The following is a 16,209-nucleotide window of genomic DNA, read 5'->3' on the forward strand; positions in this document are numbered from 1 at the left end:
GAAAGATCTGAGGTGTTGACTTGGTCTCCAAATTCTTCAGATCTCAAACCAGTGGAGCATCTGTAGGATGTGGTGGACAAACGGGTCTGATCCAAGGAGTTCCCAACCTTCCAGGACTTAAAAAATTGGACACATCTTCTCATTCATTGGTTTTTATTTATTTTCTGTATTGTAGATTAATAGTGAAGACATCGGAACTTTAAAAGAATACTTATGGAATTATGTTGTAAACAAAAAACAAGATGTTAATCTTCAGTATTAATCTACAATGTAGAAAATAACACCAATAAATAAGTAGCACTGAATGAGAATGTGTGTCCAAACGTTTCACTGGTAGCGTCCATTGAACTGCACATGAAGCTGAGGATCCTCGTGTTGGAAAGACTCCTCGTCAGCAGGTGGCGCTGTGGAGTTGTAGCTGAAACACGGAAACCCTAAGGAAGTGTGTTTGTGTGTGTGTGGTGCTGATGCTGTAGAGATGGAGCAGAGGGAGTGGGTCCTGCTCGGCTCTCTGTCATCCGGACGGAAAACAACATTCAGGTAAGAAAACAAACAAACAAACAAATGAGCGGTCGTATCGGATACTGGACAAAGCAGTGAACACTTTGAAGGAACATCGAGCACGAAACCGAAGTGACGCGATGCTTCACTGTGTGTGTATGTGTGTGTGTGTGTGTGTGTGTGAGGCCACAGACGGGATGTCGGATCACTAGAACAAAAGCTCAGAATACAATGGATCACATTTATTGTGTTTCATTGAAAATTAAAGCCACTAAACGTCGGTGGGAAACGTTACAAAAAGGCCTCACGGTAACGGAAGGGACGGATGAGACGTTCAGGTGCTGCTGAGAGGGTGGGACTGAACAGCCCCGCCGCTTCCCTCAGCTGCTACCGTTTGGTAATAAATAAAGGAGTCTGTCAAGTTGGAAACGATCAGCGTGTACAGGTTACAGCCTCCTTTCTGTGGTTTCAAAATGCATATAATACAAAAGCCTTAAAAAGTAAACAGTTAATCAATGAAGGAATCAGGATTTTGGTGGTTTTGTTTTTTTGTTTTTAAATTTTTGTCAGTGGTGGAAAATTTGAAATCCCACCAAAATGTAAATAATAGTATTCTCAAGGGAAAAGATTGCACTTATCTATCTATCTTTTTTAATCAGATAAATAGATAAATGTCTGTCACTTCCCAACAAAGTCTTAATTTTGCCGAGCTCAGATTGGTTATTGAGCATATCCATATCTTACTGTATATAAGATTTTACTTCACAAAATTATGTTTACTGGTGTCTTTTTTTTTAAAGAAAATATGAGGAGCAGTGGCATTTTAGGTGAAAAAATAATTGTAAGGCATCAAAAAGACAAATGTAAATTCAGAAAATTATCAGAAATAAATAAGAGATAATCAAAGTGATCACAAATTATTAACAGTGTAAAAAAGAATTAAGCTAATAATTCTATTCATTTTTGGGCCTTTTTTGGATGAGTCAATTTGTCATTGTGTCTAAAAAGTTGTAGAACACCCCAGTGTTTCCTGTTTTTTTACAAACTGAAAATTGAAAAACTGAAAAACAACTGAAGTAAAAAAAAAAATCATGGAATCAATTTAAAACAAAAAATGTGACACCTTTGGCAGATATCACAGCTGAACACGTGTGTTTTCAGGTTTTTTAGGGTATCTCCCAGGGGTGGCTGGTCAATAGAGGGCACTGGGGCACCGCCCCCTCTGTCTCACATCATGTAGTCACAGCCCTTCCTTTAATAAAACGTTTTTAAAATTACATTTACATGTATATCCTATGTTTTTAACAAGCAAAATGGATAATAGAGCCCGTAGAGAGTTACTAAAATGTATAATTTGTAATAAAAAGTCAGATTAGAAACGTCCGACGTTGTCTACAATTGCTAATAGTGGACATATATGGCGCAGTTTTGTTTTCTCTTCAATGCAAGAGATAGGAGACAGGGCGCAGGCTGACAGCGCCCCGCTGTCAGCCTGCACTGACAGAGTTCAGGAGTTGCAATGGTGCTGTGGCTCTGTACCAGCTCTTCATGAGCAACAATCTTCAGGACACCTTCTCAGAGACTGTGTCTCTCCTGAAGATCCTCATCACGACTCCAATGACGACAGCTGAATCTGAGAGGTGCTCAGGGGCGGATTGAACATTATTTCATTCGGTCGTTTGAACGAAGGGCCGGTCCACATCTGGGCCGGTGCGCTTGTATTTATTAAATAATTTTGTTTATTGGGCGCCTGATGCCCGTATAGCACATCGGGTTAAGCAGGCGACCCATGTACAGGGGCTGGTGTCTGACGCAGTGGCTCGGGTTCGATTCCTGCCCTTTGCTGCGTGTCTTCCCCCTACTTTTCTCCCCATTTCCTGTCACTCTTCACTGCGACTATCACAATAAAAAGGCAAAAAAATAATAATTTTGTTTATTTATCCATATGCAGCCAAATGGGATGAGCGTCCAACCATTCATCAGCCCTGTACAGGCCCCCACCCGGGCCCTGGAGGTGCTTCTTAACACTAAAAAGAATCAAGACCTTCCTCAGGAACACGATGTCGCAGGATCGTCTTAATGCACTGGCCATGCTCTCTATGGAAAAGAAACTTGTCAGGGAGACCCCGGATTTTAACCATAGAGTCATTGAGAAATTTGCATGTCTCAAAGACAGAAGAGCAAAACTTGCATACAAAAAATAAGGTTGTTAATGTAAAAGTTAGCTCACAGAAGCACTGTCTGCTTTAAGCCTTATAGTTAGGTTGTTTTTTTTTTTAACAAAATGTCCAATGTTTGTTGATTTCACAGGTATGGATTTGTTTTTGTTTATTTGAGTATGTGAATATAAATATGTTGTTCCAAAGATTTTGCTGGACAGAAGAAGCACTTGGCACTCTTTGAAGCTGGAAAAATGAATTGTTTCTTTTTTTACTTTTGAAGTAGAAAATAGATTTGCATATTTATACATCCTTAATTTGTTTAATTATAGAAAAGGAGATTTTAAGGGTTTGTGTGTACCAATTACACCTTATCTGGAGCAAATCATATCAAACACTGAGGAGATAAATTCTAATTCACTAGCTGGTAACATTTATGTGCATTTAATTGTCTATTTGACTCAGCAGTAGTGCTTAGGCGTACCCTCGTAGTGGTGCATAGTAATAGCACATGAAATGGCTGTGAACATAATTTACATCAATTCTTGTATTCCGGTGTTGCCGACTCTATTTGGTTTGGTAAATTAAGTGCCCCCCCCCAAGAGAAAAATTCACCAGCCGCCACTGGTATCTCCTGCAACTTTCCGATGTACCATTTCAAGCTGTTCATTGGACTTGGACTGCTTCAATCTCAGTAAAACACTGGAAAAAAATTGGGGTGTTTTGAAACTTTTGACTGGTGGTGTAGAGTGACGGTATAAACCATCGCTCATTTTACCTGCTTCTGTGTTGTCCTTCATCATCTGTGTGTTACTGTGCAACAACCTTCAAGCATTAATTCAGCCCTACTACTTTTTTTTTTCTGGTGGATCATCCATTGTAATGACACTGTTTATCCTCCTGCATGTAATTACTCCACCAAGACCGTTTCACTCCTCGCTATTTTGAGGAAACACCAAAGTCATGAGAGTGGTGCAGCCAGATCATTAAGTTCACCAGAATGGACTGGCAAAGTGAGACTAATACAACAATAACCTTTAATACTGACTTTTATTTATAGCACACTTCTCTAAACCCAGTGTTCCAAAACTAATGCAGTGTTTGGAAAAGATGAAAACATTTAACCAGAAATTAACAGTTTAAAGGGAACTGATAAAACTGGGAAAGGCTCTTCATTAAAAATATATTTTCAGTAGAGAGACGGCACTGACTCAGCCGGCTTGACTCCTTCAGTTGTCAGCTGAGCTCCTGGAAAAGACATAAACCACTTCTGCCAGAGGTACTAAGAGGACAATTGTCGGTAAGTAATGAAAAAAAAGGCCCAGTTTATTTCCAAAAAGCCCACAGTGATGTCTCCACATAGCATGATTTATTCCAGGACTTTTCATTTTGTGTCTTGTATGATGAAGAAAATCCCCATTATGATTTCAAAATATCTTAAATGATCACTCAGTTATTAACATTTTTTACAGATTAATTTTCTGCTGATGAAATGTTGGAGTGATCAATGAGAGTGATGCTACAGCGTGTCTTTAATGGCAGTCTATTAAATATGAGAAACCTGCTTCAGTAACAATCTGTTTCCAAACACAGTGCAGCAGAGCTTCTATAGTAGATTATATCCAGCCTGTAAAACTGACCTGTGAGTCTGCCAGAGCTGCTGCAGATCACAGGCTTCAATCGGAGTGATTATGTGTAGCTCTGAAGTGTAATGTGAGTACAAAAATGTGAGCGGTGAATGTAATTAAAAATGCAGAATTTTCTGCAGCATTGACGCAGTTTGACACACCTGATATGTTGAGGGAGTTAGAAGCACTTAGAGTGGTGCTTCAAATGTTTGACCGTTCTTGAAAACGCAAAACTTTGAACCCATTTCCTCAAAAACTACAGAAAGTGGGTTAGACTACTCTGCTTCTAAACTTTTCATGCATTAGGCAAAATTTCTAGAGTGAGCATCTTTAGCGAGTACACCACATCAAAGGATTATAAATTGTATCATTTCACGATAATTGCTGATGACTTCTAAGTAGAGCAGTGTTGTGTTTACTCTTGTGTAAAATAGAAAAAATGAAGCTTAGATCCACTGTATTAAAATAAAGGCCTCACAGTAGAACCTCAATACAATAAAGGTCAGAACACTTTTCATTACCAAGATTCAGATCTCTCATTTTTTCAATAAGTCAAATGTCAACTTCTATTTTTTAAAGAATTCTTCAGTCTTGATCAGCATGGAGGGCACCAGTGTCACACAGATTTCTTGCAGAATGCGCTGTCATTCTTCAGAAGCTGTAATTCTCAGCTATGCTTTGTTGTAGAGGTTGTGTTGTTCCACCTTTGTCTTCAAAATACCCCAAAGGTGTCCCACTGAATTCAAGGTCATAGTTTTCATCTTTTTCTTCCTTAGAAACTCTTGTGTGATATGGACAATGTGCTTTACACTGTTATCTAGTGGAATATTCTTCTTCTTCCAAGTTTCTGCAAACTTGGAGTCATCTTGTCAGCCACTATTTTGTTTTTTCCACATCCCGTTATCGTCACGCTCTCACTATGGTGCTTTATTGTTAGGACTATGCATTCACTGTGGTAGTCTATCCAGACCAAAGAATGTGCTACCAATATTCATCAGGCTTCTTGTCATGTCAAAACTGTCACAGAAACTCTGGTTTTCGACTGATGACCTCTACGCCTGTTTGTTTTTCAGAACTAGATTGTGAAAGTTGTGTCCTGTCAGTGGCGTCATTTTAGGAGGATGACCTGCAGCTCATTTTATGTCTCCTTATTACTGTTGCGACTGTGTTGGTCATTAATCTTCGTGTGTCCTTCTCCATCTTCGTCAGATTTTTCAGTTCTTTTCCATGTGGAGCCGCGATGCAGACTTGCAGATAGACACAGATCATAGGTCCAAATCTGACGTTCACAGATCATTTTCGAAACTCGTTTAGATACATGTGGTCCGTTAGCCTTCGGTGATCACAGGTTTTATGACTTGTGTGTCAGTTATGGGAAGTATATTCTCTCTTGTAGCACTGTGTTTCTACTTTGGGGTCTGTATTTTTAATGTTGTATTTGTAAAATTTATTCCTAATGTGTAATGTTATGAATTAGATTCTCTGCTTTTTAAACTCAGAAATACTGACATTTTTTGGGGGGGGTTCAATTTAGAATCATTCGATACTGAAATGATACTGCACAGAGATGCACTTCTGTTGTTTCCTGTAGGATCAGGAGCTTCTTATTTATTCATTAGAATACAAACAACATCCACTTTTATTGACATATGATATGAGGCTGGCTGTGACGTGCAGGCGAACGCTGTGTTGGATGCAGACGAGATGTATTAAGGGGAATTGGACGACTCATCCAAAGACGTCACAAGATTCATTTTATGTGAAAGTTGCTCGCTGGTGCAAATGCATTAAAAACATTAGCAAGTTTCCATGTTTTAGGGCCTGTCGAGGATGCACATTAGCGACCTTCACCAGTTGAGCTGCTCACTTCTTGTTGTCTCTTCATGCACTGGGTGCCAGACTTAAAGATCTCACCTGCACACTTCACTGAAACGTTCTCGCTTGGTGCATGAGTCAAAGTGTTTTCTTGCTTCTGGGCTTGTTTCCACATTTCACAGCCCACTATACATTTAACTTGGCAGCTCCTCCCACACATCCTAGCTCAGCCTACACATTTCACATTGTGATAAAAGCACAAATCAAACTCACCGTTCAGAGTTATCAGGAAGTTTTACAAGCATGAGCTCTCCATGTATTAAAAATTCACAACAGAGTAAAAAATCGATCAGGTTTGAAGCTTGGTGCCAGTTGTTATGTCCAACTGCATAGCAAGTATTAAAGATTCTTACTCAATGCATTCATTCATTATGCAAAGAATACACATTGTCAGTGGTGCATTTTCACTGGAGGAATGGACTGATAGTGGTGTTGATGATTCCACTCTGAGTCTGAGGTGGCAGCCTTTTTTTTGTTGGTGGTTTATTGGGAAAATGCTTTTGTTTTGAGGTTAAAAACAGAATTAAATCCCAAACATCACCCATAGTGTGATATTTGGGGTTAGTTCAGATAATATACATTATGACCCCCTGCCTAATATTGTGTTGGTCCCTCATATGTGATCAAAACTCCTCTGAACCACTGGGCCTGGACCAGAGGACCTCTCAGGGTGTCTATGGGGTCTGAACCAAGATGTTGGCAGTGGATTCTTTGGGTTCTCTGGGTCGTGCAGGGGGGCCTCTGGGATGAAAACTTGTACCTCTGCATCCTGTTGATGTTTGATCAGAATGGAGTCTAGGAAGTTTGGACGTCATATAAACATCTTGGGAGATTGTCATGTTCCTCGAGATGTTCCTGATTGTTTGATGTTTTTGCGATGTGGTGGGGTTTATTTTCCTGTGTGGGTAGGCAAGTGACATTTGGGATTCCCATTTGCATAAGGGAGTGTGCTTGTTCTCAGAAAATGTTTATTTAGGTGTCTAAGTCTCATCAACACGGATGCCAGAATCCAAGGTTTTCCAGCAGAACACCACATAGTACCAATATGATCAGTGTTGTTCGCTTCACCTGTCAGTGGTCTTAATGTTGTGGCTGATCGATGTACGTTCCACAGGGAAGTTTGGGATAGTTCAGCAGTAAATATAGTTCTGAGTCCAAATGCAAGTATTTGGAAACTCGTACATTGTCTCACTTAACCAACCCATTGTGAAGAACATATTGGTCTGGACGTACCTCCATATCATTCCATTATAGAGAGGATAAAAAATAAATAAATCTCTGGTTTGTTTGTATTTCTTGAAATCAATCATTGTTGAAGCCAAAGATTTTGCTTTTCTCGCAAAGAACAAGTGGAATTGTTGTGGTGGGATATTTGCAACGAGGGAGACCAGCTCTGTCATTAAAATAAATAATCCACTGCAAAAGCCAGCAATGCTGCCATACTGTGGAATGCAAATCTTGAGAAGCAAAACTTGACGTTTTTAGTGTGATAAGTTGCTTGTTTAGAGGTTGTTTTTGTTTCTTGCCATAGTAAAGTGGATTTTGAAAATGGTAGCACGCAGACATTGGAAGGTGGCCAATACCTGCAGCCTGCACCTGATGAGTCAGACTAACTCTAACACAAAGAAAACTTGGAATGAAAGCCGCCACTGGAGGCCTGTGGAGAGCAAGACCAAGTTCAGCTTTGTTTTTGTTTGAGTGGTCATTGTCCTGTTGACCAGCAGCAGTGAAGTGAGGAAGAGGAAGTGATGTTCAATGACGTGGATGTTTGGTCAGTAGGTCGGAAGTCGTCTGTGATTGGCTTGTTGTACAGAATTGTTTGTGTTCTTTAGATTTTTAACCCCACTTATATTGCCTGTAGTTCAGCATTGCTGCACAAGACCTGGATGAAATTGAAATTGAATTGTGTTGGTGTTAACTTGATGCAAAGTTGTTGCTGCCCCCAGTGCTGCTGCGTGAAGAATTAATTTGGTTATTGAATGCCTTCTTGAATAAACCTCTCACTTACTCTACAGCTGAGAGGTTTATGCATAACTCACCTTCTCTGGTTTTGAGTCGATGCAGCAGACTAAAACTCAGGAAAGCGTTTGATTAAACTGGAAGTTGTCGTTTCCGTTGTGACGTTAGGCTGAAATGAAGACTTCCAATCGTTGAAGAGGTGCACACCATTTAAACCTTTTCTTACAACCTGTGATCAGAAAACATCAGAAAGAATCTGGTGACACTTCATTAGTATTTGTAGAGAAACGAGTTGATCAGTCCGAAATATAAAGCAGCAACACAGAGACAGGCCCAGGAAAAAGATCTCATTACTGTTAAGTGAAAAAGAACCCCAAAAGCTTGTGTTTGTCATTACAAATCACAATGCTTTTTACAAAAACAAAAGTGTTTATATTAACCTGAAATGAATATATTGTGGCAATAATTTGATCAAAGCGGAATATTCAATGCTCTGATGAAGCTCCAGCCAGTCTCCTTTTCTTGCTACAATATTTGAGGGCCTTGACTTCAGTGTGTGAATTAAGCTGAGATGACTTATGTTGTGAATTGGTGCTATATCAATGAAACTGAACAGAGTAAAGGATTGCAAAATGAAACTGTGGGAACAAACGTTTAAACAAGCAGCCAATCACTGGAGTGTGTAAAACATTGACGAACAGCGCCAGTGTCGAGGCTGCACTGTTGTCTTTAACAAGTAATTTATATGCAGTATAGAAAACTAAACATAAAATCCTCACACTTTAAAGGTAAAATTCTCTGTACTCATGACTTTATCTTTTCTGTAAATTGATTTGAAGCATATGCAGGATGAATCTACTTTTCTCTATTCAAATCAAATATGTTAGGGTGGAAAGAAGAAAATATAATTGGCAGGTTATGGTGCTCAACAGGTACTTGTTATGATCAAGGAGATGCACTGGTGTGGAGATAAATTTAAAAAAAAAAACTTCATAAAATCAGTTATTTATGGTATGACAAGTTCAGTGAGCGGAGGTTTGTTCACATTAAACTGCTACAATCGACTTACATTTTAGACACTGGCACTTGAATGTAACTGCTGCTCCTCCGGGGCTGGAGATGGATTACAACAAGCACAGCCAGTGGAGCTGCAGCTAAAGTTCTCAGATTAATGACACTGAATTAAAAAGACATTACTGTTATCAACAAAATAAGAATACGGACATTTAAGAAATACTCAACACAGTCACAGTTACAAAGTGCAATGCTGAAAATGCAACAAAGGTTCAAGGTTCAAGGCTATTTTATCTGTTATGAGTAAATTTGTTTTGCAGAACAAATGAACTGGACAGGCAGGTACTTGCTCGAGTGACTAACAAACCAGACAAAAAACAAAAAATGTTGCACCATTTACCAACATAGTAGCAAGGATAGGTAAAAAATGAGATAAATAAAAACAAAACACAGTAAAGATAGAATACAATAATCATAATAATAATAAAAACCTGATTGTAAAGATAAACATGAAAGTAAACATGGACTGTGTTTATGAAGGCGATGGAAGCGTGGCTGAGGGGACTTTTATTGTGAAGCGCAGAGCGGATGTAGTGGTGGTGCTCGGTGACGGTGGCTTGACGCGGGTTTGACGCTGTGGAGCTGCAGTGCGGATAAACAGGCTGGAGCCGGAGAACCTGACACCCACTGACCGCCTCTGACAGCCGAGCCGGTCCGCCTCAGCCGGGCTTCTGCATCTGCTTCCGTCCGGGGTCTGAGCTCGCCGGTGCCGCAGGAGGGAGGGAGGTTCAGTCCGCGTCCTCCCGTTCAGCTGCAGCGGCGGAGAACCGGAGGAGGACCGGAGGAGGACCGGGACCCGGACAGCAGTGAGCGCTCAGACTCTGAGGGAGATTCACCTGTTTTCACAGTCGGACTGAGCCGGACCCGGTCTGCTTTGAGATCGGGAACTGTTGGAGGGGAAATAAATGGTGGTTTAGTCCTGCGGGAGCGTGAGGCCCAAAGCCCGGCCCCCCTTCAGAGGAACGGTGGGTTTTCTGGACCAGGACGTTTTGTGCCGAAATAAAATCCCAGATGAAGATTCCCAAAAGGCGGAAAAGGAGCGGACGGTGCGCCAGGTAGGCCTGATCCGGGCCAAAGCTGGTCCGGACCGCACACATCATTCAGTGGGTGTGAGTCCCGCAGCGATGCGTTAAATCAACTTATTGATCCGCATCAGAGGGGTTTGATCAGAAATAGGCCCGATTATCTTTTAGACCTGGACCGATGCGGATTGTGTCACTGTAATGATCTTTAATTCATAACCTGGGTCAGTCCGGGCCAGATTTATTGATCAGCAGGATGTGATGGTGCGCATGCGCACGTAGGACCCATGACTGTGCACTGCAGAGAGGAGATTGAGTGTGAGTGATGCAGAGAGAGGCAGAGTGGGAGGGGGAGCTCCAGCCTGGACCTCAGTGGAAGTGTTCATTCATCTCCACATTCACCTCAGTTTGTTTTTACATCTACATTTATCCTGGTAGAAATAAATCCCCTACAGTATCATCTGAGCTTCATTATTCGTTGCCAGTGTTTTCTGCTCTGAACACTGCACACAATCTAAGCATGTTGTTTTTGAGTCATCAAATATCATTATTGGAGCAGAACAAGAAAAAAGCAATTTTTAAAAAAAAAGGTATAAAAATGTTTGAAAATAGCTGTTGTTCCAAAATTCAGTCATGAAAGTCATGAGAAAACTGAAAAAATACAGCAAAAAAATTCACATTTTCAGTAAAAAAAAAAAAGGCAATAAAAATAAATAATCAAATCAAAGTGAACGTCGTCAAGTGATTTTATTTAAGTCAGCGTTTTATAAAATCAACAGAAATGAAGAGCTTAGTTAAACTTTTCTGTTCACTTGAGATTAAATGCTTGCAGGAAGTAAAATTAATTAGAATTAAATAGTGAGACTAATGCTGTAATTCAATTATTTATATATTTGTTTATTTACCATTTTAGCAATCTGACACTTAATGGGACTGTTTACATCCAGTGATTAGTGTATACTACGGGGTTTCAATGAGTGTCATTATTTAATAGCCACACAATTAATTATTATTATTATTATTATTATTTAATAGCACATTTGACACAAGACTGAAGTGAATACTGAACCAAACTCTGACTGAGTGTAATATATAAAATATGGTATATCATATTTAGCTACTTCTCCAAATCATTTAGCCATGATTCATTTTCTCAAATTTTGGAATTTTTAATATGGCAGCTTTTATTCATTATTAAAACAACAAATTTTTTGAGAAATCAGTTGTCATCAACAAACGCAGAAAAGGAAATGTTACCTAAGAAAGAATACCGTGTCCATCCCGTGAACATACATGATGAATGTAGTTTGTGCACCACCACTCACCATGACCTTCATAGTAAACACTGAATAAAATCTTCAGAAAAGTAGAATATAATATATGGCAGAGCTGTGTTTGCTGGCCCAGTGAGTGTATGTGGTGTTGAATGTACGGAATTCCATTTGTGCCAAAATCCAGTTTGAAAACGTTATTTGTCTCTCATAAAGGACATACAATTAATGATTTCATCTTCATATAGAAGGTATCCATCAACCTTCAAACAACAAAACAAGCCATTTTTTACACATTTTTTAGACATTATCATTGATGTTCATTTAATGTCACTTGTGTGTTAATTGTTTTCAGTTTGTTGTATTTTTACATTTTGTTCTTCATTTGGTTACTCAAACAGTTAGCATTTGTTGTCACCATGTGGTATTTGAAAGAATGCAATTTTCTATTTTTAGAAGAATTCATTACATTCTTTTCTTTTTTTGCACACACAAAATATGGAATGCAGATGTATTTTAAGATTAACTCGTAAAACAAACCAACTTATGATGTGTTCCCAAACTAATATGTTGGCACAGTTTGACAAATTTTGCATTTAAATGTGTAACTTTAGTTCTTGTTGATTATATTCTCAAGAGACGCCATTTGGCTCGTGCTTCTGCAGCAGCAGAAATACTGAGCTACTGTCTGATCTCAGCATCTATGCTCAGATGACGGATTTGAAACTGTACTGTGGTCGTTATTCTCCTTTTCCGCCTGATGTGTGATTCACCAAAACACTTGTAGCTCAGTTTAAAAAAAAAGAGTCATTTGTCCAAAGTGTTTGCCTCCTCCTCAGAGTGAGGTATCATTCAGCTGCTGGATTCATGGAAATAGAAATCACAAGAACCATCTGAATAATCTTTTCTTTTTCAACTTTGGTGACCCATAACATGAATTTGTTGGATGCTCTCGACCTTTTAGGATATTGGAAGGACAAATGGAGGAAGCTATGGTGGGTTATTAGCCGTGTGTCACCCTACAGTTTTCTGTTGGGTTACTTTTAAATAAACTATTGAAAACTGGATTAACTGTTAACTGTCAGTTAGCGAGCACATTTGCATTTTTTCTTCTTATTGAGTGAAGTGATGAACTACTTTGAAAACAACATGGCTGCTGGAGGTCCGCTGCAGATGTTGTGGCCGATTAGCGTTAGCATGGCGCCAGCTATGTTGGGTTTTGAGCTAGTATAACTGGTCCGTTATTAATCAAATTTGACAAACTACATATTTAAAAGCACACAGTTTTAAGATACTGACACCACAGCACACTGTTTTCACCACAAGAGCCCAGTGAACAACATGTTTCCAAGCTTTTAGTTATTTATTTTTTCATTAGAAAAGGGGGTGAATGTTAAGGCGTTAAAGGCTGGACTTAAAATTGAGCTTCATAATGGATCGAGGTGATGTTTGTATATCTGCATTTTGATTCTGACTAGTCATGATTGTAGTTCAAGTTATCGTAAAATCCTTTCCAATTCAGTATATTTTATTAAATTACAATCGGTACCTGTGTAACTATAGCTAGTCACAATGACACTGTTGATAGTTATAATTTTAATTACAAATGGTCAAACTTAGCTAGTAAGTGTATATGTAGCATCTGTAGTAGCAGTTTTGTGTTTCAGCCCACAGAGATGATAATCAGTCATTGGAAGTGTGTTACTATTGGTTGCTCATCTACAGAATCTTTAGAGGGTGAATATTTACACTACCATTTGAAAGTTTGGGGTCACCCAGACAATTTCATGTTTTCTATGAAAACTCACACTTTTGTTCATGTGCTAACATAATTGCACAACGGTTTTCTAATCATCAATTAGCCTTTCAACACCATTAGCTAACACAATGTAGCATTAGAACACAGGAGTGATGGTTGCTGGAAATGTTCCTCTGTACCCCTATGGAGATATTCCATTAAAAATCAGCTGTTTCCAGCTAAAAGAGTCATTTACAACATTAACAATGTCTAGACTGGATTTGTGATTAATTTGATGTTATCTTCATTGAAAAAAAAAATGCCTTTCTTTCAAAAATAAGAACATTTCTAAGTGACCCCAAACATTTGAACAGTAGTGTATGTCAGGAATTAAAGCTAAGCTTACCACCTCTGGCTACATTGGAAAAATAGCTGTCACAGACACAGTCTTATATCGCGAAATATCTTGCTGAAGTCTTCCCATTAGCAGCCTCAGACTCTGTCTCATACACCACTGTATGTAGTTTGACAGGAAGACTCAGCATAAGAATATTAGCATTATTCATTAGGTAGACCTTTGACTAGCTGAAGGCAAAGCAGTCTCCTCACCTCCAGCCAAAAGGAGTGGGTGGTCATAAATAATGTTATGTATGTTATGTAAATAGTCCAGGCTGTAAGGAAAGATGGATTTACAGAATTTTAAAAGGCCTTTGAGGAACAACTTCCACAGTCCCAACTCTTTAACAAGAACAAACACTCAGAACACAACCAACAATCAGCAGATGTGGAACACAGTCTGTAAATTTTAGTCTCAGTTTTTGCCACGGTCTGTTCGTCTGAAGCAAAAAGCAGCATTGTTGTGCTCAGGTCAAGCAGGGAGAGCTGACAGTGTTTTGGTGAATCTGCAGCCACAGGTTTGCCTAGCGAAGATGGTTATATTTGCTGTCTGAGGATACGAAGGTGTTAACACGGTGTACGAAGGCCTAACTGCTCCGCCCTGTCTGTGGTGTCGGGTCGGACGGCTGCAGCAGTCGGTGGTCGTTGTCCGCCTCCTCTTCCACTCCTTGGTTAACTGTGCCCTCTGTTCTGGCTTTGTAGGCTAACACAGGAACAGGAAGGGTTTTGTCCCGCTCAGGATTTGTTGTAAGCCGTCAGGTTTTCCGGGAGCTCAGAACTATGGTGAGCTCTGACTGACTTCATGAGATCAAAACTGGAATGATGCAAACCCAGCTTCTGGCCGAGCACCCCTACCCCCTCCCACCCAGAAACAGATTAGTCGATTTGTAGGTGAAGAAGAGAAGAAGAAGACGAGACGGAGGTTTGACTCTAGCGAAAGTGTCTGTTAGGATGTTGCGCTCTGATCTGCTGCTGAGACGCTTCACCACAGCTGCTGGACCACAGAGTTCCTGTCTTATACACTAATTTTACACTACAGTGCCGATTATCAATACAAGTGTTACCCTCTAATATCACAACATGAAATAACACAAAACCACAAGCTATAATAAAGTGTAATACAATACTGTACAATAATATGATACTTAATAGTACAATATACTGCACACTAACACTTGATACGGTATGATTTAGTTTATTATAATTCAGAACTACACGATACTAACCCTCACCAAAAACATAACTGTACCAAACTGCACAATAAAATATGATGGATTACAGTACGAAACATTACTGTAGCCTCTGATACTACCTGCATGAAACACTTTATGACACTAAACTATAATTTACACCAGGCTGCTGATATGTATGTCGTGTGACGCCCTGTAACATATACAGTTGAAAACACTTCATCATACAGTAAATGACACTAAACTGTATTATACAACACCACATGTGACACTCCGCTATTTAATAATACCTCACATTATTACTACAGTACTAGAACTAACTATTAACTAACTAAACTACAACAAACTACACATTGCAGGTCATACTCAATGTACATATTTTTAAATATTTTTCTCAATACAAATACGTTACCATACTACAAAATAGTACGTAATACTTAATTGTACTAACAACACTAAAATTGTAATTGCACTGTGTACTAACTGTACTATAAGACACTTAATGCTCATGCTACATTACAATATAAAGCTACACACGTGACACGAGCTTTATTGCTATTGCTACATTAAAAAAGTACTGTGTTATATTCTACCAGTGTGTTCTCTACTAACTACTCCACGCAGCAACATGTGCCACTGTATTATTTTACTGTATTGCATTCTAATAGGTCTGAACGGTGCCTCTGTGCTTGCTGTTGTGTAAGACCGATGCGGTGTATTCGAGGAACTGTGTGGTCCCGCCTACTGCAGTGACTGGCGGCTCAGCAGCGTGTTGAGGCCTGCAGCAGGCTTCACTACATCTCCAGTGTTACAGGGACTCCCAGCTGCTGACCGCTGATGATGATGATGATGATGATGATGATGATGATGCTGTTAAAGAGAACTGTAACACTGCAGGTGCAGGGAAGCCTCCTCCCCTCCTTCCCAGTCCGTCCAGTCCTCCATCAGAGCTGGTCTGACTGGAAACACAGCGGACACTCTCCATTATTATCTGCAGTCCGCCCGAGCTCTGCATGCACTGATGACGGCCCGTGGCATTGCATGCAGAACAGCATGGTTTGGGGACTGACATGCATCACTTTGAACTTAAGAGTTTCCCCACGAATCCACTGAAAGCTGATAACCATTCATGGCAGATACAGCAGAGTAGAACCAGCTCAGGTTGACTGACCACGGAGCACTAGTGATGGATGTAGCTGTGAGAGTGATGCTCAGACCTGCTGATGTTAGTGTTTCAGTACTGAACCAGGTGATCTTTCACTATCTAGTGGTAATGAACACTACTTATGCTCGTGTAGTTTAGACTAGTTAGTTCCTCCAGTGCTGTCTTATTTTGCAAATACAACTTTTAGCCAAGTTTCAAACAATTATAGGCAGGAGAATCCAAGTTTGCTCA

General features: G+C 39.7%; 1 protein-coding gene across 3 annotated transcripts in view; it reads left to right on the plus strand.

Annotated features, from left to right (window-relative positions):
* Positions 1-420: 420 nt before the first annotated feature.
* The window catches only part of ttbk1a (tau tubulin kinase 1a), a 63,300-nt gene continuing 47,511 nt past the window's right edge, over positions 421-16,209 (plus strand). The window contains exons 1-2 of one of the 3 annotated variants that reach the window (XM_051945076.1): positions 9,708-10,251; positions 14,326-14,406. In XM_051945076.1, coding sequence (XP_051801036.1) covers positions 14,404-14,406 — 3 coding nt within the window. In that variant the 5' untranslated portion in view covers positions 9,708-10,251; positions 14,326-14,403. Of the gene's footprint in view, positions 541-9,707; positions 10,252-14,325; positions 14,407-16,209 lie in introns of those variants that run through there. The other 2 variants (XM_022209908.2, XM_022209907.2) reach the window with 2 other exon arrangements.

Source organism: Acanthochromis polyacanthus, chromosome 3, assembly GCF_021347895.1.
Source record: "Acanthochromis polyacanthus isolate Apoly-LR-REF ecotype Palm Island chromosome 3, KAUST_Apoly_ChrSc, whole genome shotgun sequence".
NCBI lineage: Eukaryota > Metazoa > Chordata > Actinopteri > Pomacentridae > Acanthochromis > Acanthochromis polyacanthus.